Consider the following 27,401-nt stretch of genomic DNA (forward strand, 5'->3'; position numbering starts at 1 on the left):
TAATAATATATAATAATATTTGTGTATTATTTACTTATAGTAATAACCCCTTACCACCCAGACAATTCTGACACTTCTCCCCTACATGTAAAAATCATATTTTTTTTTTGCTAGAAAATAACTCAGAACCCCAAAACATTATATATATTGTTTTAGCAGACATCCTAGAAAATAAAATGGCAGTCGTTTAACTTTTTATGTTAAATGATATTTGCAGAGCAATTTTTTAAACGTGTTTGTTTCATGAATAAAAAAAAAAACACTAAAGTTAGCCGATATTTCTGTATAATGGGAAAGATAATGTTACGCGAGTAAAGAGATACTTTAAAATTGCGCACACTTGTGGAATGGCGCCAAACTTCAGTACTGAAGAATCTCCATAGGCGACCCTTAAGCCTCGTACACACGATAGGTTACCCAGAGGACAAGGGTCTGAAGGACCGTTTTCATCGGTCAAAACTGATCGTGTGTGGGCCCCATAGGTTATTTAACCTTAGGTTAAAAAAAAAGACAACTTGCTTTAAAATTTAACCGATGGATTGATAACCGATAGGTCAAAACCGATCGTTAGTAGGCAAAACCATCGGCTAAAAACCCGCGCATGCTCAGAATCAAGTTGACGCATGCTTTGAAGCATTGAACTTCGTTTTTTTCAGCACGTCGTTGTGTTTTACGTCACCGCATTCTGACACGATCGGTTATTTAACCTATGGTGTGTAGGCGTGACGGACCATCAGTCAGCTTCATCAGTTAACCTAAGACAATAGTCCTTCAGACCGTTGTCCTCTGGTTAACCTATTGTGTGTACGAGGCTTTAAAGTTTTTACGGGTTACATATTTAGCGCTACAGAGGAGGTCTAGTGGTAGAATTATTGATCTCGTTCTAACGATCGCGGTGTATGTAACCTGTGTGTATCTGGCTCTGATACTAGCCAGTGCCTCACCAGCCACTGACCTCCCCGCACGTCCCTGACACACAGTATGCCCAATTTTGCTGTTATCTCGTATTCTGTGTTATACCACAGCTAACAAGCAGTTGGGACATACATGCTGGCTTTCGTATTTTCCTACTTGAAAAGGAAACTGGTCTTTTTCTCACCTTTGCCATGCAGAAGTTATATTTATACACACTGTACATTCTAATGGAAAGATCACAGATTTAGGAAACAACTGATCCCTCTGTGAAGATGGATGATGATATTGCTCCTGAGTGTTCTTTTTCTTAAAAGTATCTTGGGCTCAACATGCATGCAAACGTTGCCAGCTTAGTGGATGGGATCAAAAGAGCGTAGCAATCTTGTCATGGAGAGTCATGGGATATAGTTACACATGGATGTTTCTTTGAGGGGAAAGTTTAAAAAAGGAGTAACTCATTTGTAAGATGTTTTCTTTTTTTTCTTTCGCCAAAGGATAAAAATATTGCTATACTTGTAGCTTCATAGTTTTCATAACCAAAAATTAGCAAATTAAAAACTAGGTCCTTTTCCGTTGATTACAGTCTCAGTTTGAGAATGGATAGCATTGGACAGCTCTAGGAAAGGAAGTAAAAAAGACACAGGCAGCAAACAAATGGCATAATAGGGATGTTACTTCTTCTCTACTTAAAAAAATACTTTACCGACAGAAATGATGCCGTCTGGGAACCCTGGGCCAATTGCATTTCCTGGTCACCTGCCCCTACTGCTCCATCTGGTTAGGTGTGGAGGAGCGAGCACCACACCGTCTTCCAACGCTTCGCCATCGGGCCAGATCCACGTACCTTGGCGCATCTATACGTCCGGCGTAGCGTATCTGAGATACACTACGCTGCCGTAACTTACAGCGTATTTTCCGTATCCTCAAAGAATTTGCGCCGTAAGTTACGGCGGCGTAGTATAACTGTGTCAGCGTAAGGGCGCGCAATTCAAATGGATGAGATGGGGGTGTGTTTTATGGTAATTCCTATTGACCCCACGTAATCGACATTTTTTTTTAATGGCGCATGCGCAGTCCGTGGGGGTATCCCAGTGCGCATGCTCGAAATTAACCCGCAACAAGCCAATGCTTTTGACGTGAATGTAATTCTACGCAAAGCCCTATTCGCGAACGTTTTACTCAAATGACGTACACAACGGAAAATTCTACGCTGGTCCGACATCCATACTTAACATTGCGTACGCCTAATAGAGCAGTGGTAACGTTACGCCGAAAAAAGCCTTACGTAAACGACGTAAAAAAAGCACCGGGCGGACGTACGTTTGTGGATTGGCATATCTAGCTAATTTGCATACTTAACGCGGAAATCTACGGAAGCGCCACCTAACGGCTAGCGTAAATATGCACCTAAGATCCGACGGCGTACTAAGACGTACGCCAGTTGGATCGAGCCCACATTCAGTCGTATCTTGTTTTGTGGATACAAAACAAAGATACGAGGGGGCATCTTAGAAATTACGCGGCGTATCAATAGATACGCCGGCGTAATTTCTTTGTGGATCTGGGCCATTGTCTCTCTTTCTCTTTCTCTTCTTCTTCCCATAGTCTTTTCTGTCCCCTCTATCATTCGCTTGATCCACAGGTACAGCTTTGACCTAGTTTGGTCGCAGGCTTTAGGTGCAACAGAGCTCTAAAAGACACCCTGCAGTTGACTTTATCTTGCACTGGACTCATAGCTCTGGTCTTCCCCATACTATCGTACCTTGCTGGCTAGTAAGAACACGAGCAACAGACGAGCGATCCGCTATTGGGAAGGTAACATCCCTCAATTCCCAACACAGTTAGATCCCGTTAGGGGTGCTGGAATTGAGGAGTCCTCGCCTTCTTTATATACTGGTGAAGGCCACAATAAGGGCAAAATATGCACTTAAATATACAGTAATGTTTTTCACTGGAAGTTTAAATGGGTACTAACATTTATAGGTAAATTTAATTTGGGGAAAATCTGATTGCCTCTCTGGGGATCAGGAAGGCATTTTTTCCCTGCTGTAGCAAATTGGATAATGCTCTGCTGGGGTTTTTCGCCTTCCTCTTGATCAACTGTGGGTATAGAGTTGGGTATATTGGATTGTATGATATTATTTTATATTTATTTTATATTTATTTTTTATGGTTGAACGGGATGGACTTTTTTCAACCTGACTAACTATGTATCTATGCTGTACAGTGTTATAATATTCTTACTTATACCTCAATAAAAATCTATTGAAAGTAAAAAAAAAATGCTTTACATATCTTAATGTAGGCATGAGACAGGATCGACAGAGGAACACTGACTGTCTACAGTGGAAGAACAGCAGAAGCTGTTTTTCTTCAAACTCTCTATGAAACTTCATGAGGAGCCATCTGAACAGAGCAGGCAGGATGGAGAGGAGCCACTGCTCCCAATTATCTGTGTGTAACTTTCAGATTGAGCTCTACAAGGATCATTTACTAATGTCTCATTGTAAAGTGATCTGCGATGGCTTGTTTTTTGAAGAGTGGTATAGCAGCTACTACCAGGGCATTCAGGAGGCAACTCCTGAATGCCTGTTACTTTTCAGCAAATGTGTTTGGTTTTCAAGCAAACAATTTTGGAAAACATATTCATGAGCTATATTTTTTATAGTTAACCGGTCAACGACCGGCTCCTGCACATATATGTTGGCAAAATGGCACAGCTGAGCAGAGTAATGTATATTTACGTCACTTTAAAATTCACGCCGTGTGGGCGAGTGCGCCCCTTCCGCTTGCTCCGTGACCGTGCCAGTGGGACCCGCGACTCGATGTCCACCGGTGTCCTGCGATCGGGTCACAGAGCTGCAGAAGGGGGAGAGGCCAGTGTAAACAAGCATCTCCCCATTCTGCCTAGTGACACTGTCACTGATCGTCTGCTCCCTCTCATCGGGAGCAGTGATCAGTGACGTGTCACTCGTAGCCACGCCCCATAACAGTTAGAATCACTCCCTAGGACACACTTAACCCCTTCCTAGCCCCCTAGTGGTTAACCCCTTCACTGCCCGTCACATTTATACAGGAATCTGTGCATATTCATAGCACTGATCGCTGTATAAATGTGAATGATCCCAAAATAGCGACAAAAGTGTCTGTCATAATGTCGCAGTCATGATAAAAATCGCAGATTGCCACCATAACAAGTAGAAGAAAAATTATAATAAAAATGCCATAAAACTACCCCTATTTTGTAGACGCTATAACTTTTGCGTAAACCAATCAATAAACGCTTATTGCGATTTTTCTTTTTACCAAAAATATGTAGGAAAATACGTATTGGCCTAAACTGCGGAAACATTTATTTTTTTAATGGATTTTTGGGGGATATTTATTATATCAAAAAGTAAAAAAAGTAAAAAATATTGAATTTTTGTTTATAGCACAAAAAATAAAAACCGCAGAGGTGATCAAATACCACCAGAAGAAAGATCTATTTGTAGGGAAAAAAGGGACGTCAATTTTTGTTTGGGAGCCACGTCGCACAACTGAGCAATTGTCAGTTAAATCGACACACAGTGCCGAATCGCAAAAAGTATCCCGGTCATTTGGCAGCCAAATCCTCCTGGGGCTGAAGTGGTATGACTGTGGGATCTGATGTAATAGATCCAAGTTATGTTGGCAAAATATAGTTTTAAAACGAGTTTGGAATTGTCCAGAACAGGTTCTATAAATATGGCCTCGTACACACGGACGGACTGTCCGCTGAAATCGGTCCGCCGGACCGTTTTCAGCGGACATGTCCGCCCAGAGATTTCTGTCTGATGGTTGTACACACCATCAGACAGAAATCCGCACGTACACGATACGCGGTGACGTGGCCGCGCCGTCGTCGCGACGATTACGTGGCGACGTGCGCGGCCCTGGAAGGTCAATGCTTCCACGCATGCGTCGAATCACTTTGACGCATGCGGGGGATGGCGGCCGAGCGGACATGTCCGGTGAGTCTGTACAGACGACCAAACATGTCCGACGGACAGGCTTCCAGCGGACATGTTTCTTAGCATGCTAAGAAACATTTGTCCGCTGGAAAACGGTCGGCTGGACAAATGTCCGCTGGAAACCTGTCCGGTCGGCCGTACACACGACTGAACATGTCCGCTGAAACTGGTCCGCGGACCAGTTTCAGCAGACATGTTCGGTCGTGTGTACGGGGCCTAAAACATACAGACTGAATACCACTCCCCATGAAAAATTTATAACATTGAACCTCTCATAAGATAGACCTCATATTTTGGTGGCTGGATGTTTCGATCTTCTGTGTAGTGTAGAGATGCTGTTTTGACTTACTTTGGGAAAAAAACGTTCTTTGCAGACACCCTCCCCTGTGTATATGGACTGAAACATCTGATTTGAGTTGATAAGTGTTGTTGGTATTGGTAATGTACGACATATATGATATCTTGTTCCTTTCTGTAGCATTCCATCCGTGTAGCGATGTAGGTAGTTGCTAGCCCTGGAAGATGAGCAGGTAAAGGGAACAGACAAATGTGACCTGCATACCACCATACTGCATTAAAGTTGTTTTTTCTCCCGTAAGCAACTGTATGATAGAGATGGACTCTAGGGAGGAGAGGAGAATGGCAAAGCTTTCAGAAATTGGAAAAGAGAAAGGAAGGAACATAAAAGTGCCTTGCAAAAAAAAAACATATGACAAACAGGGAAAGGGATAAAGGTCACAGTACAGAGGGAAGAGTAACTACATGAAGTGAGATGTGGGAAAAAATAAAAATAGGGAAAGCAGGGACGTTGTTGTATATACTGTACTTAACCACTTCCATACCAGGCACTTACGTACGTTCCTGCCCAAGCCAATTTTCAGCTTTCAGCACTGTCGCACTTTGAATGGCAATTGCGCGGTCATGCTACACTGTACCCAAACAAAATTGGCGTCCTTTTTTACCCACAAATAGAGCTTTCTTTTGGTGGTATTTGATCACCTCTGCGATTTTTTTTTTTTTTTGCGCAACAACTAAAAAAAGACCGAAAATTTTGAAAAAAATTACGTTTTTATTTTTTTCTGTAACTTTTTTGTAAATAAGTAAGTTTTCTCTTTCAATTACGGGCACTGATATGGTGGCACTGATGGGCACAGATGAGATGGCACTGATGGACATCGACGAGGTAGTACTCACGGGCACAGATGAGGTGGCACTGATTGGCGGCGCTGGTATGCGGCACTGATGGGCACTCATGGGCACTGATGGGCACTCATGGGCGGCACAGATGGGCACTGTGGGGTGGCACAGATGGGCACTGTGGGGTGGCACTGATGGGCACTGTGGGGTGACACTGATGGACACTGTGGGGCGGCACTGATGGACACTGTGGGGCGGCACTGATGGACACTGTGGGGCGGCACTGATTTACTTGTTGCCAGTCAGTGCCCATTTGTGGGCACTGATTGGCATCTTTTTTTTTTTTTTTTTTACTTTTTTTTTCCCCGTTTTTTTTTGTTTTGCCCTTCCCTGGTGGGCATCCCTGGTGGTCCATGTGGCGATCCGAGGGGGGGCTGCGCTGATAAACAATCAGCGCGAACCCCCCCTGTCAGGAGAGCCGCCGATCGTCTCTCCTCTACTCGCGTCTGTCTGACGCGAGTGAGGAAGAGCCATCGACGGCTCTTCCTGTTTACACCATGATCAGCCGTGGTTGGACACGGCTGATCACGTGGTAAAGAGTCTCCGTGAGAGACTCTTTACCGAGATTGGTGTTGCGGGGTGTCAGACTGAGCCACATGAAATGTCCTGGAGGGCTGGATTCGGCCCACGGGTCTTGTGTTTGACACCTGTGTTTTAGAGAGTTGTTGAAGAAGATGCCAGAAATGAGGGAGAGATTGAAGATGTACATTAGAGTGTGGGATAAAGCCAGAGGGTGACCTTAGTATACAAGGCATCTCTATGGAATAAGTAGCCTGTGATCCCGCCTGTTAAACAAAGCAGTCAGAACCAGTTATAACTGCATGCGTGGTGACCTTGAACATGTTTGAAGCAGCAATACTCTATGACGTTCAGTTGTTTGTGAGTCGCCATGTAGTTTGGTTGTGTTTTCTGTAGAGTGCAGAAAAAATGCTAAGTTTAAAAGTTGAACAACGTGCCGATTTTTTTTTTTTTTTTTTAAATTGCACAAAAAAACTGAATGATTTTAAATGCTTAGTATAGCTAATGGGAATGACAGCCCGTCTCATGCACATGTGTTTGGGTGGCACAAAAGATTTAGCGAGGGACGTGAGAATGAATTCCCAAACGTTAAATCAATGCTTAAAGGGACATGTTTTGAGTCAGTTGATGCTGTAAAGAAGAAAACGGCAGATGTGTTGAAAAAGCTGACAGAAATAGATTTTCTTCATGCCTTCGACCAGTGGAAAACAAGCCCACAGCAATATATTAGTGCAAATGAGGAATATATTGAAGGGGACAAGCATTGTAATACATTTAATTAAACGTGAGTTATTTAATCAGTCTTGTTATTTAATAGACACACCTCGTATATGAGAGAACAGGGTCCAGGTGGTTAGGAGGGTATTAGGAAACAATTTTTTGCAACCTAGTCTATGGTAACAGGGTTAAATAGGGAAAGTTGGGGTCATTATTCCCTCCAATCTCGCCAATCTTTTTTCCCTCAATTATGTTCCAATGCTTCTTCTGGGTCTTCTCTGCCGTGGTTCGGTCGGATCAACACCCTGAAAATGGACACTCTCCCAAAGCTTCTGTATCTTCTTCAAATGGTCCCCCATTATAGTCCCCAAATCCTTCTACATTTCCCTACGTTCTCTCGCCATTAGATTCTTATGGAGCCGGGGGTTACCTAGGGTGAAGTATAACTTGCTCACCCGCCCAAAATTGCAAGGTGGAGCTGGTCTCCCTGACTTCGAGACATATTACAAAGCCACCCATGTAGCGCGTGTCTTGGAATGGTTCCCGCGTCCTTTCTTAAAAGCTTCTGTTGCCATAGAGCAGGACCTGGCTCATGTGGACCTTCGAGCTCTGCTATGGGGATATAGGTCTGACCTGGCGCTCATGCCCCCTCCCTCCCCGCTAACGATGGCCTCTCTCAGGATTTGGTATAACAGGGGGTTGTGTTCCCTCCTATCCTCCGATCCTTCCCCGTTGACCTCCCTATTTGACAATCCTTTCTTCCCTTAGGGTATCTGTGTATCATCCTTCAAAAGGACTGAGTGGCCACAGGCGCGCTCGTTTGTACATCCGACACTAGGGTCATCGGTGACGTCGGCAGGATCTCACAATTGGCTAACTGCTCTACATTTATCTACATTCACAAAGCACTTACATTCTTCTTCCCAAATACACCCTCCCAGTACTGAGTTTGAACGGCTGTGCTCCCTCTCTGAGACTCCCAGACACCTTCTCTCGGCCATATATGGCCTCCTACAGACTCTCACACACACCGAGCTACCCTCTTACACCAGGATGTGGTTCGCAGACTTGGGTGAGGATATCCCGCGACCGGATTGGCAGACTTCATTTCATTTTACTCACAAGTCCACGATTTCCTGCTACTCACAGGAAAAAAACTACAAGATTCTATCAAGATGGTACAGGGTCCCCTCCGCGTTGCACAAAATATTTCCGTCCACCCCGGCATCCTGCTGGCGATGCTCTTCAGCCATGGGGACCTACCTACATGTCTGGTGGGAATGTGAGAGGATCCGCCCCTTCTGGACTCAGGTATTTGAGTGTTACAATAAAACGTATGATGAATTATTGGTTCCCTCTCCTAAGATTGCTCTCCTTTCTATACTACCGGGATCAGTTGTATCACAGAAGCGGAATCTCCTCTGTTTCTTTATGTCCTCAGCGAGACAGCTCATACCCTCCTATTGGAAGTCAACCACCACTCCTCCCTTGTCACACTGGGTTTTAATTATGAATGACACTATGAGAATGGAGGAGATGTTGGCTCTTGACAACAACACTTTTGACAAATATAAACAGCTCTGGCTCATCTGGCTCCACTTCTCTTCCTCTGACACTCTGGCGAACATGTTGTCACCCTTGACTTGATCGTCCCTATATATTGTACTGCCCTGGGACGAGCTGGGTTCCTACTCCAGGGTCTTCCTTTTTACGCCTGCCCTACTATGCCTTTCCCCCGACTGTCTTGTCAGCGACCCACGTTCTTCTTTCTTACTCTCTCTTGCCTGTTTCTCCTTTCCCTTTCTTCTTCCCCCCCTTTCTCTTTTCTCTCTCACCCTTCTTTTTCCACCTTTTCATATTCTAGTCTTCTGATCTCTCGTTTCCCATTTTAATTTTAATTTTCTTTTTTACCCTGTCTGTAATTTTTTCTTTTTTATTCCTCTTTGGTTTTATTATTTCTTTGCCATACTTTCCAGTTACAATTCTGCCAAGAACGAAGAGGCCCTTGCGGTCGTATCTAATTATTGTTTATAGTTGCAGTCATTGCTGCTCATAATGTTTTACATGTTGGTTACATGTTGGTAAGAGTCCCGCTGTGGGCGATAGCGATTTGGCGGACTCTTTCCCCAAGCATACTTGTGACTGTTCGCAGATGGTGACACCCCATGTTGTTTTTTGTTCGTTATGTTAAACTACCAATAAATATATTTTCAACTCTAAATGAGGAAAGTTTTGAGTGTACATGTGCCAGGGCCTGGATTTCAACCTGGAACCTCTGCTGTGTCAGGCAATGCCTCTTCTTGCTGAGCAATCCTGAATGCTGGACAGTTCATTAAGCAATTCTTTGAATGATCTTACCTTGAACCTTATTTGTCTTGAACCTTGAACTTCCTGATTTAAACCATGTCTCTGCACTTCCTGTTTGCCAGATTATTGTAATCTCTCCAGTTAATATTTTCTCTGCTGCCATTCATATTTTTGCTATCACTTGTTACCAATCCTTGACTTGTTCCTGAACTACGCTTCTGCCTGCAACTACTCATTACCTTTGACCTGTTTACTGATTATGCTTATGTTTGATCCTTACCTGCTATATCCACTACTGGCCCCCGACTTGCTCACCTTCTGTTGGGTCATCCTGAGGACCACAACCTGGTACTAACATGCAACTAATGCCATCTCCATCATCAGGAGCTCTGATGAACACCCGTTAGTACTTAGATCCTAAACCTCAGATGAGCCTGCGTCATTCACCAGGGGGACCCGCTTGTATACCTATCCTGCTGGTCAGTCACTCTACCAATATATCAACTGGTCTTTGAGCCTGACCCCTGATCGTGACAAACTGTGAACATGGAATGTTAACTGGAGGAGATATATGTAAAATGGAGATCTCATCACAAATTGTATAAATCTTATTTTTGAAGTGATTAGGGATCTCCTTGGCAGTGAGTGAGTGGGGGAAGGCAGTGGAAGACGAAGTGGAGAATTAAAAGTAGAAAAGAGTTGATGGGGACTACATGAGAAGGAGTTAATAAGAGTAAAATAATAGGTCTATTTGGCAATGTGGAGGCAGGAATTGTATTTTTGGAGGGCAGATTTACATTGGTTGATGTCTTGCTGAGCCTTTTTCTTATGCCACAGATGATCAACACTTCAGGTGCCCTCTATTTTCCAAAGATGTAACAGTCGGGCCTGATTCTGTGTGTAGTGAGAGGGGGTCGAGTGTGTCAAGGGAAGATTACAGTTAACTGTTGTAGACAGAAGTGGTTAAGTTGGGGCAGGACAGGGGTGAGATTTTGTCATAGAGGTAGTCAGTAGCAGAATAGAGAAGCAAAGGGTGAAAGTGGCAAAGGTTACTAAAGGTAACTGTTAGGCAGTTGGATGGAGAGAAGGTGGAAGACTGGGAGACAATGAAACTAATAAGGTAGTAATTAGTGAGAGGTTTAAAGGAGTCCATATATAGGAGAATACAATGTCAAGGATGTTGCAATAAGAGTGAGTTAAAGCATGTGTCCATTGTTTTAGGTCAAAAGAGGTGGTTAAACTGAGAAGTTGTGAAGTAGCAGGAGTATTAGTATTAAAAGAGAAGTATGGGTTTCAATTTTTTTTTCTAATCATACTTACCTCAGTGGATGGAGCATCAGACCGATGCTCCATCTGTCCCCTGGCGTCTCTGCACTGAGAGCCGAGCCACCGGTTCTCACAGATCCCCGAGAGGAGGGCTGCTGCCTGTCAGTCAGCGTCCTTCCTCTCTGCTTCTCCACGCTCATTGGAACCCTGAGCCGTGGGGGGGGGGGCGGGTATAGGCTGTCTCTGCGTCTCAGCACCCCGCTGAGATTGAAATCAATCCGGGCAGCTGGCGAATTCCGACTTGGAAGTTGTGATGATGCGCTGCCCTGACTGATGGCAGTGGCGTCAGCGGAGAGCAGACTTCAGACCGATCTCCGCTGAAAACGGGTCACAGGAGTGCAAAACGAATTTCACTCCTGTGACCCTTATGAGAAGCCCAGCCTAAAAAGCTCAGGCTGGACTTTTCCTCTAACTGGGATGTTGAAGTCACAGAGAATGATTGTGGGAATTTCTGAGGAGAGAAAGTAGGGCAGCCAGGCAGAAATGTCATCAAGAAGGATTGATACTAATCCTAAAGGCCAATAGATCAGCATTTCTGAAATAAACTGGAGAAAATAATCAAATACAATGTGTGTCAAATAAGTAGAGGGACAAAAGGGGAGGAGAGTAAAGTCCCTGAAAAGTGATTTGTGAGGATAGAAGGATTCCAACTCCACCTCCCTTCCATCCACTGGGTCTGGGAGACTGAGTCCAGAGAAGATCACCATGGCAAAGGGCAGCAGGAAAGGCAATGTCAGATTCTTGAACCCAGGTCTCAGTAACAGCAAGTAGAATAAAAGTTCCTGGAGCAAGATGAGTTGTTATAGACAGAGCAGGCATTCCAAAGGGTGCGTAAGAAGGGGAGGTTGGTTTTAGGAAGAAGAGGAATAGAAACTAAATTGTATTAATTGTGGCTGCTGGTAGAGACTGGGGGATGATAAATGTGTTGTCTAAAGATAAATGATGGAAGCCAAGAGTTTATGCATATATCTTCAGGAGTTATGAGAAGCAGAAGGGTAAAGGAGGTAATATGGGAGTGTGATTTAAATGAAGGGACATGCCCCAGTGTCCTGGAGGTTTTACTAGCATGTGGGTTCAGAATTAGCAGGAGTTGATCAGTGCAGTAATAGGGAGAGGACAGAAGTTTAAAAGAGAGAGAGAGATCTACTACATTTTTTATTTATTTTTTATCATATACTTTAAGCTCTAAAAATTGGAAATTAAATACCTTAAATTTACTAGAACGGAACTCATGTAGGAAATGTAGCCAGCAGAAATCAAAGTAAACTCATTAGATCTTTTGTCAGGTTCATTTGTGCTTTAGCTAGCCTGCCAAATTACCAAGAGCAGTAATGTCACCTGAAATGATGGTGCCACCATTGACCTACATTATACTTAGCACACTTTGAGCGGAGTAGCGATTTCATACTGTGCTGAGCATTCCGTAGAGCATCCAGGAACTGCCAGGGTCATGGGGAAAACAATGGGAGCCGGTATAACTTCACATATGCTCCACTGACATATATTATGGCACCATTTAGAATGATAATGATTCCGCTATGTATGGGAACAAATCACAGACACATATCAAAAACATCCGCATGCCCGAGGTCAGTTACTGCCAAGGTTAGAAAAGACTAGCTGAATAAACACTTAACAATGAACTGAAAGCACTATATACTTTAAGTACATTTTCGACTCAAGTGCCATAGATAAAAGTTTAACCTTCAAATCTTTATGATTCTTTACTTCACATTTTAGAAAATGAAAGAAAAAATATAATATCATTTCTTTTATTTTATTTTTTATTTTGACTTACTATGTAAAGCACTAAAAATAACATAAAAATACAAACTTTTCAAATGAGTGAGTATTCCATGGAATGTCTATTCTCTCTGAAGGCTCCAATTTACAGCTGTATACAGGGGTGTATTTACCACGAGGCAAACACGGCGTTTGCATTGGACGGCATTTTTCATGGGGACAGCACCACCCCCCAGGCAGAAGGGACACTACCAGCAGTGGCGTCACGACGGTGATGCAGGGGGTGTGGACCGCACTTCACACTGACCCTCTGACAGTCCCATTTTTAAGCTCCTCTCCCAGGGACCAAGCAGCCACCTCTTTACATGGACCCCACCCCTTTATAGGTGCCTCAGGTGAGATTGTCTCGCTCAGAAGCGAGGAGAAAGGGAGAGCGGAGGGGGCGTCACATCGCTCAGGACTTTTTATGGGACTTACAGTACAATGGGGAAGAAGAGGGACTGCCTGGGACTGGCACTGTTCTGCCTCCTGCTGCAGGTGTAGTATCTCATCCAAGTCCTGGAGAATGCAGACCGACCAGCTGGTGTCACCTCCATTATAGGGACACCTACCTACAATATCTGGACAGCGCACTAGAATCCTAGGAACACCTACCTGACCATGTGTCCACATACCTACAGTCCCTGGACAGCTGTTGGCTCTACTGCCCTATCAGCTACGACCCTTTTCTATATTACCTACTGCACCATGGACACCTACCATTCTTTATACTACCTGCTTCTCTATGAGCACCTACCCTTTTCTATACTACCTGCTGCTCTATGGGCACCTACCCTTCTCTATACTACCTATTGCTCTATGATCACCTACCCTTCTACAATACTACCTGCTTTATTGAAATTTACCCTACCATTAGCTTCTCATCTTTTTGACACCTACCCATTTTTGTATTATGCATTGCCTTATGGGCCTCAGGCTGCGGGAAGGTGAGAGTCCGGTATCATTTTTTTAGGGGAGGGAGAGCCTCCTGGTGTAGTATGGGGGGATAAGTGAGCCCCCTCTTTCTCACCCCCCTCTCTCTCTCCCCCCACATCTGAAGAGGTTGAGCTCGAATAAGAAGAGGTGTAGCCTAAAGATGAAGGGGTGGAGTTTACAGATACATGGGTGGAGTTTACAGATAAATGGGTGGAATTTACAGATAAATGGGTAGAATTTACAGATAAATGGGTGGGTCTTAAACAGGAAGGGGTGGGACACATTTAGATGGGGGGTGTCTGATTTTAGGCAGCACAAAACCAAAATACACCACTGGCTGTATTGCTAAAAATAGACCTGGACGAGTCAGGCAAAGGATACACCTAAGTCATAATTAGACCAGGGGAAAAGTATGCAGGCAGTGATAAGCTTATTACGAAAGCCCAGCATGCATTGCAAACCGTGTTTCACCTTAGGACCCAGTCGTAAATGTTTATATGTTGTATAAGATCTCATATAAATATTTGAACGTTGTTATAAACCTTTAATTTACACGTATGTAAATATAAAAAATAGCCATGATAGTTTCCTCGAACTACAGACTTCCCCCCCCCCTTATTTTACAATAAGTGTGTACATGTGTGCCATTGTACAAAGGTTCTTCTTGATGGCCCAGTGACTTCTTGGGTCCGTCTTATCTCCTGCAATGGTGAGCAGCACAATCCATTTCCCATAAAATTTAAATTGGGGCACCACGGTCACTGCACCAGTGCACGCTTTTTTAGCACCTGCCCCCTGGGCCGGGCCTTTTGGCTGGGACAGGAGGAATTTTTTTTAATCCTGGCTGGGGGACCTTCTCCCCCACTTTCTTTTTATTCATTCCCTTTGTTTGTCACATTTTTGTATTTTTTTTTGTTTGTACACGGTCTGTTGCACTGTGTGACTGGTAGGGTGTAGGTCCTGCCCTGAAAGTCTTGGGAGGCGGTGGACATGGCCTTCTGGCTTAGTTCGCCCTCTCTCATGGTATCTTCCTTTGGCGGAGCCCCACCTAGTACTTGGGTTGGTCTGTTTCGGCAGACCTTCCAGAGAAAGGGGTCTGTCTGGTTTCCGCCAGATGGACCAAGTTTAAGTACCCTTGTCACCATCTGGAGCCTAAAGCCCCGGGGGGTTCAGGGAAAGGCCCTCTGATTGTAGAGGGCTTGTGTACATCTGTTGCACATTTTTGTGTCACCTCTTTATGTTGTGCACATTTTTTTTCACCGGGTGAAGTTTTTGAGTGTGTTTCACATGCCAAAAATTCTCATAAAATGACATATGAGCAAGGTTATGTGTTTCAGTACTGGTAGCTTAAACCGGGAAGGGGGGGGGCTCAGCAACCTATAGATTGCAATCTACCAATAGATCGTGGACAGGTGACTGGTAGATTGCGGTCTGGGCTTGCTAGCCCGCCATTCCAGAGCATTACACAGAGTGCAATGCAGAGACTACTTGTAAAGATTTAGCTGTATTTTTGAGAATAAAATTATGTAAATTTTGTTTACGTAAAGCGGACCGCTCAGTGATCAGTTAAAGTAGCGCAGTGCTGAATATCAAAAAATGGCCTGGTCCTGGCCTGGCCCCATGAATGGCCCCATGAATGGGGGGAAATATCTTCTGGAGCTAAAGTGGTTAAAAGTTCTTCAAGAGCTTGTTTTTTTGTTGAAATAAAAGCTGGAGACAGAAACAATATTGTGATTGTGCCAAACTGATACAAATCTTAATCTAGTCTCTTTGGGTTTTATTCAGTATAACAAAAAAAAAGAAGAAAACAAAAATCCTGCCGCATAAACAAATAGCTGAAACACGATTCACGTTAATATTAGAAACAGTAGATTGATGTGTCTCTTTACAAACTGTCTTACAGACAAAGCAATAGAGAAACAAATTCCTAACTTTCAGATTTTGTGTGTCTGATAAATATTGAGGATGATGATGTTCAGACATTAGTTTGTAATCCACAGGTGACTTGTTTGTTTGCTTCCAATATTTATGTTGCTCCGGTATATAAGGCACTCCGTGCTGGCCAATGCACAATGTGTGATCTGAGCCATGCTGCTAGGTTACTGCAGCCAGGGGAGCGTTCATAAAACTGTCAAACAGCTGAACCTTCAGATTTCCTCCCTGTAATACTGAAAGCATCCTTATTATTTGACGTTTTTATGAACAATCCTTCTGCTGCAGAAGCCTGGAGAGGGTGTCATCAGGCAGGAAATAAGACAGCCTCTGTGGGGGCTTACCGCCAACTTTCAGGACAAGCGCGTCAGCGTCAAAGGGAGAGAATAAAATGATGGATGAACTCCACATATCAAATAAATTCCAATAAATACTGTTATAAAATCTTTAAAAACATCCATTTGTTTAATATGTTTAGTTATACACACACACACACACACACACACACATATATATATATATATATATATATATATATATATATATATATATATATATATATATATATATATATATATATATGTGTGTATATATATATATATCACTACCCCCGAAGGAGCTGCTGGTTTGTTTCGGGTGGCATGTTACCTCGTGTTCCTCCACCATCTATTTGGTGAAAGTTGCAGTAACGGAATGTGCCCTTTATTACCCAGCCGGGTAAAAACAATAAAACTTGGTGAAGAATAGAGATTTAGCGAAAGTGGAGATAGCAGATTCAGGTGTGAGCAATAGGGGAACAGTCCTGCTTCCAACAATACTTTCTTGATCACCACTCCAGCCTGAGTGGGTGTAGTGCACCTGGACAGGCCTCTCTCACCAGCCTGGCAGCCAGAATGTCACTCGGAACTTGGGAAAAGAAGTCTCTGCCACAGACCCTCCCTATTGTTGAAACAGCGGAGATAATCCTCCTTAGCAGACTTGACACCTGGATCTCCTTCAGGTAGTTTTAGTCAGGTTACCGACTGATAGGTAGCCAACGTCCAGCCTCTCAGCACCCGGTTACCTTGATCCCCGGTGGATGGTCAAAACCCTTTTGGATCTCCAGCTTCTCTTGGCACTCCTCAGGCAGACTTTCCACCGAACAGCTTCCTCAATCAGGACTAACGCTTGGGACCTCTTTAGGTTTGGGGACCCAGTCGATCACTGGGGCCCAGCCACAGTTCAGATGCTCCGGGCCAACGTGGTCCCGGAGCCAGGAACACCGCGTGGCACACACACCCCGGCCTGGAAGGCCATTTCGCCAGGGTGCCGTGGTATGGCTACCCTGAAGGTGGGCGTCGCACTCGAAGAAGACCCAGACCAATGGCGTCTGTCCCATAAATACTCTCCCCCATAGAATGCATTAAGGTGAAAAACCTTGAGCCTTAATGCAAACCTTAATGCAAACCTTAATGCAAACCTTGAGCCTTTAAAACCACCTGAAGAGTTCCCTTCACTGGAACTAAGGGGCCAAGCCAAACCCCTGCAAAACAACCCCACACCATAATCCCCCCTCCACCAAATGAAAGGCCTATTAACCACTTTAGCCCCTGAAGAATTGGCTGCCATTTTTTGGGATACGGCACTGTGTCACTTTAACTGACAATAGCGCGCTCATACAACATTGTACTCAAGCAAAAAAAATTCACAGAAATTGAGCTTTCTTTTGGTGGCATTTGGTGGCATTTGGTCATCTCTGTGTTTAAATTATTTTTTTGCGCTATAAACAAAAGAATGACGACTATTTTGAAAAAAACACAACTGCTAGTAAAACGCTCATAAAACGCTCTCCATGCATCTCAATGGACCCTTTCACACTGAGTCCTGCAAGCAGCATCTTTGGAGCAGCTTTTGGGCGCTAAAGAAAACCCTCCAAAAACGCCCCTTTCCATTGAAATTAATTGAAAGCGCTGTAAAAACGCCTTACCCTTTCACACTGAGGTGTTGCACTGGCTGGCGTTGAGAAAAGTCCTGAAAGCAACATCTTTGGAGCAGCTTTTGGGCGCAAAAAAAACGCTTCAATAATGCCCCTCTCCATTGAAATTAATTGAAAGCGCTGTAAAAACGCCTTACCCTTTCACACTAAGGCACTGCAAAAACACCCTAAAATGTTAGGGTCTTATCGGTGCTTTACCAGCGTTTTTCGGGCGCTGGCAGTGTGAAAGGGTTCTGAAAGCACTCGGCTTTCACATTGGGATTGCAGATGAGGCTTCTCTCGAATAACGCTCGAATAACGCTCAAACGCTCCAATAACGCTCAAAAAAGGCCCCGGTGTAAAAGGGGCCTAACTGTCACTGGCAGGGAAGGGGTTAACAGTAGGGGTAGATCAAGGGATTAAATGTGTTCCCTAGTGTAACTGTATGGGGGATGGAAGTGACTGGAGGAATTGACAGATCATGGTTCCTAGCTTGTAGGAACTCACAATCTGCCTTTCCCCTCCTCATAGAACTTAGATGTGTGTGTTTTCACACACGTCCCTGTTCTGCCTCTTGTGCCCGTGATCGCGTGTGGTCGGCGGTCATTGCGACCGTCGGCCACGAGCATCGGCACCCCTGCAGTGCTATTCCGCTTAAAGGAACCGACGTACAGCTAAGACGGATCGCGGGATTGTGTTGACCTGCCGCAGTATAATGACGGCGGCAGGTCGGCAAGTGGTTAAGACATAGATGAGCGAGTTTGGGGTGGAGGAACTTGACTGGCCTACACAGAGTCCTGACCTCAACCCGGTAGAACACCTTTAGGATAAATTAGAACAGAGACTGTGAGCCAGGCCTTCTCCTCCAATATCAGTGTTTGATCTCACAAATGCACTTCTGGAAGAATGGTCAAACATTCCCATAGACACACTCCTAAACATATATATATATATATATATATATATATATATATATATATATATATAGATAGATATAGATATAGATATATCTCTGTGTATATATATATATATATATATATATATATATATATATATATATATATATATATATATCTACATCTATGTATAGATAGATAGATAGATAGATAGATAGATAGATAGATAGATCGATATATATATATATATGGTATATACTGTATATATCCATACTTGTTTGATGGAAAAATTATACTTGTGACATCCCCAGTACTATCTGCCTATATTTACAAAATGATATATTCTTTACTTACAGGCAGCTGTCAGAATATTATGAAGCCAGCCAGCAGCAATCAGTCCATCGCATTTGTGGGTGCAGTAAGTGGACCCCCTGCAGCATTAATAGGATTGGATGCCGAGTCATCACCGAGCCTTACTACACACAGAGCTCCTCCATATCATATGCTGACCCTCTCTCCAATCAAGATACCATTTCTAACCTCTCAACTGCCTGGTAAGTTCTAATAGCATTATACTGAGATGAGGCCACTTACACAAACAACAATTCCAAAGTGAACGGATGTTTTTTTCCAGACAGATATGTCAAACATCAATGGCCTTGGTGCCAGTCTGCAGATGCAAGGGTACATTTGGTTGATTATCAGGAAGCAATCAGTTGTTGGAACTGTCATACAAAGAATTTACAATACTCTTCTTGTTTTTAATGGTGCTCAATGTGGGCCCTCAAGTTATGAGTACATGTTTTCACATTTCTTCATACTCACAGATGCATTCGATTTAATACAGCATGGCAAAAAGTAAAGCCCTGTACACACGATCAGTCCATCCGATGAGAGCGGACCGATGGACCGCTGTCCTAGGTTAACCGATGAAGCTGACTGATGGTCTGTCACGCCTACACACCATTGGTTAAAAAAACGATTGTGTCAGAACGTGGTGACGTAAAACACAACGACGTGCTGAAAAAAAACGAAGTTCGATGCTTCCAAGCATGCGTCGACTTGATTCTGAGCATGCATGGATTTTTAACCAATGGTTGTGCCAACTAACGATCGGTTTATTCCCATCGGTTAGGAATCCATCGGTTAAATTTAAAACAAGTTGGATTTTTTTTAACCGATGGTTAAATAACCGATGGCGCCCACACACGATCGGTTTGGACCGATGAACGGTCCATCAGACCATTCTCATTGGTTTAACCGATCGTGTGTACGCGGCCTAACAGTAAAGCGTAACACACCAAAAAAAATTGAAGCACAACTCCGCTCTTCACCCCACCTTTGCCCTCCCTCATTGAAGCCCCCCCCCAATTATGCATCCTTTTTCCCTATAGTCCTTTTGATTTCACATGTCCTTCATTTTTTTTATAAATGTGGAGTTGGGTCTTAAATGTGTCAGGCCTCATTCACAGGTGGCAATGGGACAGCCAGTAGTGTATTTAGGTTTTGTGCTGCCCTAGGCCTGACTAAACTCGTGCACCCACTAATTTAAATATGCCCCACCCCATCCCGTAAAGGCCACACCCCTTTCTGTTTAAGACCTGCCCTGACATTTTTGTGTGGGGATACTAATTCTGAGGGCCTGGAGGGGGGCAATGGATTCCCTTAATTTGCATAGATTTCCTCTCACTTCCTGTTTGGCTATGGGGCAGGAAGTGAAGGGAAATCTCTGCAATGGGACAGGGATGGTAAAAAATAAACTGACAGGGGCCTCCCAAAATAAATAAAAAAGTGTTGCCTATAGTTCTACTTTAAGCACAAATTTCTGATCATTTTATGGAGAGGACTAAGAAGATATAACCATGCTAATGGTGCAGCAGAAAACATATAGCACAGTGAGGAAGGTTTGTGGTCCAGGATGATAGGACTGTCAAAATTATAAGCAGTACCCCCCCTCCCCCCACAGTTGCAAAATGCTGGCCTCCCGCATATCGGAAGCAGTGCGGCCACTGTATGGGGGCCCTAGACTAATTTGCCTCTTGGCCCAGTCTGCCCAATAAGACTGGCTACACTAATAGTGTAGCGCAAGCCGGTGGAGACTCTTTCAGTGCTGCCCCCAATGCAAAGTGCCGCCCTAGGCCTGGGCCTTGTTGGCATTTGGGACAGTAAAAATAAACTGTTGATCCATGATTTCCAAAGCCCCCCACTGCCTACTGCATGGCACCATGCTGTGTTTGGCAAATATTTTGGTTGTCAATTGTGCTCTTTGGGACCTCACCGCAACAGCATGCCAAGCACCAAACAGATGTGACATGGTATTTCAATGTAAAATCTCCACTGGTACCAAAAAAAAGAAACAGGCATTCAGAAGCCCCCTGAGCACCTGCAAGCCACCAGTCAGTCACCTCTGGAATGTGATCCATGGTGGATTTCTTTTCAAGGGGTAGCGGTGAATTCCACTGCCTGTGTAAAAGAAACCCTAAAGTGGCAGTTAACCCAAAAAGAATATATCAGTTGAAGCATGGAGAGCTAAATCATCCTAATAGTACTTAGGAACTCTATTGATGTACTACTTGAGTATCCATGGTATTTTTTTTCAGAAGTGGTCAAGCTAAGTGAATGCTTGCTTATGCAAACGCACATTAGGATAACATCTTCATTCTTATTGTGGCAAATACATACAAAGGTAGGCTTAGACTAGCAAGTGTGGTGATTCTCCATGTGAAATCAATGATATAATGAAAAATATACCATTTGGAAATTCCAAACAATTGTAAATGATGAATGTGACACTGATCTCATGATAATATATTTTCGGATTTACCGGTATATATTTATGTAGTATTCAGAGATACCGTGTTCCCCTGAAAATAAGCCTGAGTCCGCGTAGACACGATCGGTCAAAACCAATGAAAACGGACTGAAGGGCCGTTTCATCGGTCCAAACCAATTGTGTGTGGGCCCCATCGGTCAGTTATCCTTCGGTCAAAAAAAAGAGAACTTGCTTTAAAATTGAACGGATGGACGCCTAACCGATAGGTCAAAACCGATCATTAGTATGCAAAAGCATCGGTTAAAAACCTGCACATGCTCAGAATCAAGTCGACGCATGCTTGAAAGCATTGAACTTCATTTTTTTCAGCACGTCGTTGTGTTTTACGTCACCGCATTCTGACATGATCGGTTATTTAACCTATGGTGTGTAGGCACATCAGACCATCAGTCAGCTTCATCAGTTAACCAATGGACTGATCGTGTGTACGCGGCCTCAGTCTTATATTAATTTGGGCAACAAAAGACACAGTAGGGTTTATTTTTGGGGTAGGTCTTACCATGTAATGTGCTGTCTTCTCTCCCCCTCTCCCTCCCTGTCTAACAGGAATCCCCAGTGTGAACTGAGTTAAAATGCTTGTAAAATCCTATAATCCACTCTTATGCCGCGTACACACGGTCGTTTTATGTGATGAAAAAAAATGAAGTTTTTAAAAACTTTTCACTTTAATTGACCGTGTGTGGGGGAAAACGTTGTTTTATGTCTTCTAAAAAACGACCAAAAAAAATTGAAGCATGCTTCAATTTTATGTGTCGTTTTTCAAAAGTGCACTTTTTACTTCACAGAAATTTAAAAACGACGTTTTTTCATCCGCGCATGCCCAGAAGCTACTTATGAAGCAAGCTTCAATGGAAAAACGTGGTGGAACGTAACCTCGCTTTGCTAGAACATTGTGAGAAAACGATGGTGTGTAGGCAACTTCGTCTTTGAAAATTGAAGTTTCAAAAACGTCGTTTTTTACTTCACAGAAAATGTCGTTTTTTTCATCACATAAAGTGATGGTGTGTATGCGGCATTACAGTATTATATAAATGTACAATGTGTGTGTTTCTGTAATATAATTGTGACAAATACCTTTGTTACAGCGCCGCTCTGCGCTTCTGTGACCTGCCAGAGCTCTCTTCCCCGCAATTATATTACAGAAACACACACATTGTACATTATATACAACTGTAATATAGAATTTTACAAGCATTTTAAACTAGGGCTTATATTGCAGCCCTCCTGGAAAATAAGGCTAGGTCTTATTTTCAGGGTAGGTCTTACTTTCGGGGAACACAGTAGCTAAAAACAGCACAGTGGTTATGTGGTTAGCATTTCGGTCTAGCAGCACTAGGGTTGCCACTTTGAACCCTGAGCATTGGCAATAGTATGTATGAATGTGAGCAAGGGGCCTTCAATTGTAAACTCCTTAAGGGCAGGGACTGATGTAATTGTACATGTAAAGCGCTGCTTAACCGCTTCAGCCCCGGACCATTTTGCTGGTCAATGACCGGGCCACTTTTTGCGATTCGGCACTGCGTCGCTTTAACTGACGATTGCGCGGTCATGTGACATGGCTCCCAAACAAAATTGGCGTCCTTTTTTCCCCACAATGATAGCTTTCTTTTGGTGGTATTTGATCACCTCTGCGGTTTTTATTTTTTGCACTATAAACAAAAATAGATCGACAATTTAAAAAAATAAAAATATTTTTTACTTTTTGCTGTGATAAATATCCCCCAAAAATATATTAAAATTTTTTTTTCCTCAGTTTAGGCGATACGTATTCTTCTACATATTTTTCGTAAAAAAAAATTGCAATAAGCGTTTATTGATTGGTTTCCGCAAAAGTTATAGCGTCTACAAAATAGGGGATAGTTTTATGGCATTTTTATAAAAAAAATGTTTTAACTAGTAATGGCGGCGACCTGCGATTATTATCGGTACTGCAACCTGCGGACACTTCGGACACTTTTGGCACATTTTTGGGACCATTGGCATTTTTATGGCGATATAAAAATGCATTGATTACTGTAAAAATTTCACTGGCAGGGAAGGGGTTAACACTAGGGGGCGAGGAAGGGGTTAATTATGTTCCCTAGGTGTGTTCTAACTGAAGAGAGGGTTGGACTGACTAGGGGAAATGACAGATCGCTGTTCATACATTGTATGAACATGCAATCAGTCATTTCTCCCCCTGAAAGGACCGGGAGCTCCCGGTTCTCGTTCTGTAAAGAGCGATCGCGGGTGCCCAATGGTGATCGCGCCCACCAGGCACGCACGTCGGCACCAGGGGCGAGCCACTAGTGAATCAAATGCAAAATCACATAATATTATGTGATTTTGCGCAGCCGACCTGCCGCTGTAAAACTACGGTGGGCGGTCGGCAAGTGGTTAAATTGACGGCGCTCTAAAAAGTCCTTGACATAATTAATAAAACAGTGTAACTGATTACTAGAGATGAGCCAAATTAACCTGGGTTTGGTTCAAGGTTGGGTTGGCGAGCATTGCTGAATTTCATGTGCCGAATCTGAACCCAATGAGAGATGAATGTTAAAAAACAGTAATGGCATTTTCTAGGCTAATAGGTAACAGTTGGTCAAACAAATGGCTTGGGGCTGAGAACTGCCCTGTGGGTAAGGTTACTAATGCAAAAACGTTAAAAGCTCAGTTTGGCAGGGAGCAGTGATTTTAGTAATGCTTAAAAGAGAAGTATGGACTTTTTAAAAAAAAAATTAGAATCATACTTACTTGGGTGGATGCAGGATTGGTCTGATGCTGCATCTGTCCCCTGCCAGCTCTAACACTGAGAACTGAGCGATCTAACACCACAGATCGCTCGGTTCTCAGAGCTTCCTGAGCAGAGAGCTGGTGACTGTCAGTCATCGGCTCTCTGCTCTGCCCCCTCCTTACTCACTGGAACACTAGGCTGTGGAGGGGGCAACCAGCTCAGGCTCTCGGTGGCTTGCTAAGAGGCTTAGCTTGGTGCAGGTCCAGGCATGTGAACGGACCCTGACTTCATTGTTGCAATCTTGCCCAGTTTTGGACTGACTCTATGATATCAGCTGACAGCAGGCTTCAGCAGAAAAATGACCTGACTCTGCCTGTGAAGTGGCACCTCTGTACCATATATACAACTTACTTCAGCAAAACTGACAACTACAAAGAACAGGGTGTGCCCATCCGGGCCAATTCTGGCACTCCTCTCCTACATGTAAGAATCATATTTTTTTCGTCTAGAAAATTACTCCCAAACATTATATATGTTTTTTTTTCAGCAGAGATGCTAGGGAATAAAATGGCGGTCGGCAACTTTTTATGTCACACGGTATTTGTACAAAGTTTTTTTTAAACGCTTTTTTTTTTGGGGGGGGGGGAGATAGTAAAGTTAGCTCAATTTTTTTGTATAATGTGAAAGATGATGTTACGCCGAGTATTTAGATACCTAACATGTCACGCTTTAAAATTGCCCACACTCGTGGAATGCCGCCAAACTTTGGTACTTAATCTCCATAGGTGATGTTTTAACATTTTTACAGGTTACCTGTTTAGAGTTACAGAGGAGACCTTGGGATTGAATTGTTGCCCTCGCTATAACGCACCTGCAATACCTCAAATTTGTGATTTGAACGATGTTTACATATGTGGCCGTGACGTTTGCTTCTGTGCGTGAGCACGCTTTTTTTTTTTATTCTTTATCTTACTTTTATTTAAATTTTTTTACACTTTCTCTTTAAAGATTTTTTTTTTATCACTTTTATTCCTATTACAAGAAATGTAAATGTCCCTTGTAATAGGAATAGTGCGTAGACCACCACATCTCTCCTTCAGGCTGGAAAGGCTGAGATAAAAAATAAAACACTCTCGCTGCCTTTCCAGTCACATCCCCGGCCTTGTTTACTTCCACCGGCCTGGACGTGACATCATACCATCGCGCTCGGGCCTCCGAGGGCCATAGAGATGACTGCGGACCATCTGATCACCGGCAATCTCTATGTTCAACTTCCGGCGATGACCAATTTGTTCTCCGGCTCGCCGATCACAGGGACGAGCCGGGAGAAGCACCAGAGGGCAGCGGGAGGGGGATGTCCCCTCCCTCCTCCTGTAAGAACGATCAAGTGGCTGAACTGACGATATGATTGTTCTTATGGCGCAGGGAATCACCAGCTGAAAACGATGATATCTGGATGATGCCTGTAGCTGCACCCATGATTCAGATATCACCACGCAAATCCAAGGCGTCATATGACGGCCTATGGGTGGGAAGTGGTTAAATTGACAGTAAATGACAGCTCCCAGTCACTTCATAAGAAGAAAATTGGTGGGGATTCCCTTTATCTATACCAGACCCTTATCCTAGATGAGGACCTCATATAGATGCATATATATATATAAAAAAAAGTAACAGAATGGGTTTCTCCTAATTCATCCCAGGCCCTTCATGTTTGGTATGGATTTTAAAGGGGTTGTAAAGCTTTGTGTTAGCATAGGATGCATTAAAGTGAAAAAACACCTTGCAGTCACTGGCCCCCCCCGAGCCCCTGTTTTACTTACCTGAGCCCTGAATCTCCTTGGGCACGATCCTGCGTTGCTTCCCCCGAGCTCTAGTCGGATCTTCATTGGATGATAGCCATTGGCTCCCGCTGCTGTCAATCAAATCAATGTCATGGTGGGCCGGGGGGCGGGGCCGAGTCATACACTTGGCGGCTATGGCCACCGAGTGTATCACACGGGAGCGCGCCCGCAAGGTAACCCCTTCAGGAGAGAGCTTCCCAGTGGCGGTTAGCTCTTGCGGGGAGGAGCCGCCGTAGGACTCCAGAAGAGGATGTTCGGGGACACTCTGTGCAAAACGAACTGCACAGTGGAGCTAAGTATGACATGTTTGTTTAAAAAAACAAAAACATAAAAAACGATAGTATCCTTATAAGGGCAAACCCCACACAAAAATCAATAGGATCCAACCTTATAATTCATGCCAGACCTGCAGGGTCTGATCAAGGGAAAAACACTCCACGCCATGTTTTTTCTAAACTAATCCTGACTCCCCTGCTTACATGTTCCTGGTCTCTCCCACCAGAAATGATCTTTTTTTATTGCAGTGACAGGTAGGCAACAATTATTTTTTTTGGTATCTGAATGTTCAGTACATGTAACCATTGCCAGCTAGGATACGTTTCCCTTGTGTCGTTGCCTTCTGGCAGGAACTGTTCTTTCACGCTATCCTCAGGTGTGGATGTGAAGTAGAGAGGTATTCTTGATGTGCTCTGAAAGATCCGCTCTCCATCTCTCATCCTGGCTTATTGTTTGGTGGTGAAAGTTCTACTGCACACTTCTTTTCACAGAAGAGCAATTTACAAAAAATCAATAGCGCATTTTTTCACCTTCCACGTAAAGACTTTAAATGTAATAAGTGGTGTAAACTCTGAACTGCTTTCTTCTAATCTCTTGTATAGATTAAAGACTCCTGGAAGAAAATAGCTCCTAAAGTCTAACTAGTGCCTACATTTCATTTTTTAGGTTTGAATAGAGTGGGGAAGAGTTAACGCTTTTTTCCCAGTTTTCTTTCTCTAGTGATGATAGTGGCACTGGATCAAGGTAGGCTAGGTAATGCTTTTAGGTGAATCACTTTTAAGAGATTTTTAGGATTCAATTTAGGCTTTTTATGAAGACAGGCTCCTTTCATTATGGAGGGTTTATGTAACTCTAATAAAGCGTACACACGACCGTTTTTCATGACGAGAAAAATTACATTTTCTAAAATGGTCATTAAAAACGTTCGTGTGTAGGCTCCCGAGCATTTTTCTTATCGAGAAAAATGGGCATTTAAAATTTAGAACATGCTCTATTTTTTTCACGTCGTCGTTTTTCTCGTCGCGAAAAACGGTCGTGTGGATGCTTTAACCACTTAAGACCCGAACCATTATGCAGGTAAAAGACCTGGCCCTTTTTGCGTTTCGGCACTGCGTCGCTTTAACTGACAATTGTGTGGTCGTGCGACGTGGCTCCCAAACAAAATTGTCTTTTCCCCCCCCCCACAAATAGAGCTTTCTTTTGGTGGTATTTGATCACCTCTGCGGTTTATATTTTTTGCGCTATGAACAAAAATATCTATC

The 27,401-nt window shown here is 43.5% G+C and overlaps 1 protein-coding gene across 1 annotated transcript in view; it reads left to right on the top strand.

Moving 5' to 3' along the window:
• TCERG1L (transcription elongation regulator 1 like) overlaps positions 1-27,401 on the top strand; it is a 272,474-nt gene that overhangs the window by 84,769 nt on the left and 160,304 nt on the right. The window contains exon 4 of the mRNA XM_040361370.1: positions 18,830-19,027. Coding sequence (XP_040217304.1) covers positions 18,830-19,027 — 198 coding nt within the window. The remainder of the gene's footprint in view (positions 1-18,829; positions 19,028-27,401) is intronic.

Source organism: Rana temporaria, chromosome 8 (assembly GCF_905171775.1).
Source record: "Rana temporaria chromosome 8, aRanTem1.1, whole genome shotgun sequence".
Classification (NCBI taxonomy): Eukaryota; Metazoa; Chordata; class Amphibia; order Anura; family Ranidae; genus Rana; species Rana temporaria.